The 2,243-nt window shown below is 48.9% G+C and overlaps 1 protein-coding gene across 1 annotated transcript in view; it reads right to left on the bottom strand.

Moving 5' to 3' along the window:
* The window catches only part of LOC118006458 (histone H2A-Bbd type 2/3-like), a 1,603-nt gene extending 825 nt beyond the window's left edge, over positions 1 to 778 (bottom strand). The window contains exon 1 of the mRNA XM_034999118.1: positions 218 to 778. Coding sequence (XP_034855009.1) covers positions 218 to 291 — 74 coding nt within the window. The 5' untranslated portion in view covers positions 292 to 778. The remainder of the gene's footprint in view (positions 1 to 217) is intronic.
* Between the last annotated feature and the right edge of the window lie 1,465 nt (positions 779 to 2,243).

Here is a 2,243-nt window from a genome sequence, read left to right as displayed (position 1 = left end):
ACGCTCGAGGGGTCGGGCGAGCAACACGACTCTCTAGTTCCAAAACGTGGGCACCACCCCAAAAAGAGACCCCTGCACCTGTCAGGCAGTCACTCCCCCCACGGCACCTCCGTCCCTCCCCACCCCACCCCCCTCCCCCACCCCACCCCCCCGTAGCCCCCAGGCGACCACTCATCTGCTTCCGGCCCACAGAGGTTTGCCTCTTCGGGAGACTTACCTAGAGATGGGATCGTAAGACCAATAGGTGGCTTTGGGGGTCGCGCTGCTTTCGCTCAGCACCCATGTTTTCATGAGGGCTCCTCCACGTGGTAGCCTGAATCAGCACTTCGTGTCTTTCGACGGCCGAGTAATATCCCCCGGCCATGGATAGACCACGCGTCGTGCATCCCGTCCGTCAGTGGACGGGCCTTGCGGTGCTTTCCACCTTGGGGCGGATGGGCAGGAAGAGCGCTGCGGTGGACGTTCCCGTACACAGGGTTCTGTCGGAGCGCCTGTTCCCAATGCCTTCGGGTATAGATCCAGGAGTGGGATTGCGGGGTCCTTCCTATGGTCATTCTGTGTGTACCTTACTGAGGAGCTGCCCAACGGATTCCCACGGCAGCTGTGCCACTTTCCAATCCCAGTAGCCCTGGGCGAGGGTCCCAGTTCTTCCACACCCTCGCCCAAACTTGTCATTTCCCACTTGCTTTGTTTCTCTTGTGCCTAGAAGAGCCATCCTACTGGGTGTGAGGTGCTATCTCATGGTGACTTTTTCTTAGAGAGGGAGACGGGGGGGGAGGGGCAGAGGGAGGCGGGAGAGAGAGAGAGAATCTTAAGCAGGCTCCGTGCCCGGTGCAGAGCCCACCGTGGAGCCTGACGTGGGGCTGGATCTCACAACCCTGAGATCATGCATGACCTGAGCCGAGGTCCAGAGTCCAAACGTTCAACCGACTGAGCCACCCAGGCGCCCCTGCGGGTGGTTTTGACCTGCACGTCCCTAACGGCTATGACGATGTTGAGCAGCTTTTCACGTGCCTCTTGGCCATTCGTACATGCGCTTCGGAGGAATGGCTGCTCGAGTCCTTTGCCCCTTGTTTAACTGCCTTGTTCGCCTTGTCTGCTCAAGTCCTTTGCCCACTGTTGAACCGCGCTGTTCACCTCTTCGTTGTTGAGTTCTAAGCATTCTTGATGCATTCTGAAAAATACGCCCTTATCACCTACATGATTTGCAAATGCTTCTCCCATCCTGGGGACGGGGAGGTTGGCCTTTCACTTTCTACACAGGTCCTCCTCCTCCTCCTTCCCCTTCTTCTTCTTCTTCCTCTTCTTCTTTTGTGGCTGTGCTTTTCTGCCATATTTAGGGAACTCTGGTGATTAACTTTATGTGTCAACTTGGCTATGCTATGGTAACCAGTTATTTTGTCAAACATTTTCCTAGGTGTTTCTGAGGTATTTCTAGATGATATTACCATTTAAATTAGTAGAATTTCACCCCCTCCCCTGTAGCCAATAAAATGTAAAAGCATAAATAAATAAATAAATAAATAAATAAATAAATAAATAAATAAATAAATAAAATTTCAGTAAGACAGATTATGCCCCATAATGTGGGTGATTCTCATCCAATCATTTGAAGATCTTACTTGGTAAAAACTGACCTCCCCCAAGGAAGAGGAGGTTTTTTCAGCCGACTTTCTTTGGACTTGAACTGCAACATCAACTCTTCCCTGAGTCTCTAGCATGGTGGCCTAGGCTGCAAATTTTGGGCTTACCATCCTCCACAATACTATGAACCAATTCCTCAAAATGTCTCTCTCTCTCTTTCTACACACACACACACACACACACACACATTCCATTGTTTCTGTGTCTTTCAAGAATCTTGACTAATACAGATTTTGGTACTAAGAGAGGTTCTAGAACAGCAGAATCTTAAGAATGAATTTTCTAAATTGGTTCTGGCATTTCTGGAATTGGTTCTCTAGTCTGATTAGATTTAAAGTTACTAATGAGTCTATTGCCAGTAGTAAAGAGAACACTGATAGTCCATGACATGATATGGCAATAGAGATACACAAAATACCACCATTGGATATTACTAATCAAACACTAATAAGAGGCAGGTTTGTGGGTGACCATGTACATAAAACTTCAGAAAGTTTTTGTCAAACTAATGAACACAATGAGTTGGCTGTGTGATGTCCATGGACAAAGTGGGGAATAAATGAATGAGCTCCGGAATTCAAATTCCCAACCCAAGTGTC

The sequence above is a fragment of the Mirounga leonina genome, unplaced genomic scaffold, assembly GCF_011800145.1.
Source record: "Mirounga leonina isolate KUSES-001 unplaced genomic scaffold, KU_Mleo_1.0 Mir_96819, whole genome shotgun sequence".
Lineage (NCBI taxonomy): Eukaryota > Metazoa > Chordata > Mammalia > Carnivora > Phocidae > Mirounga > Mirounga leonina.
The sequence above is the reverse complement of the archived record's forward strand: the minus strand, read 5'-3'. Positions and strand labels throughout refer to the sequence as shown.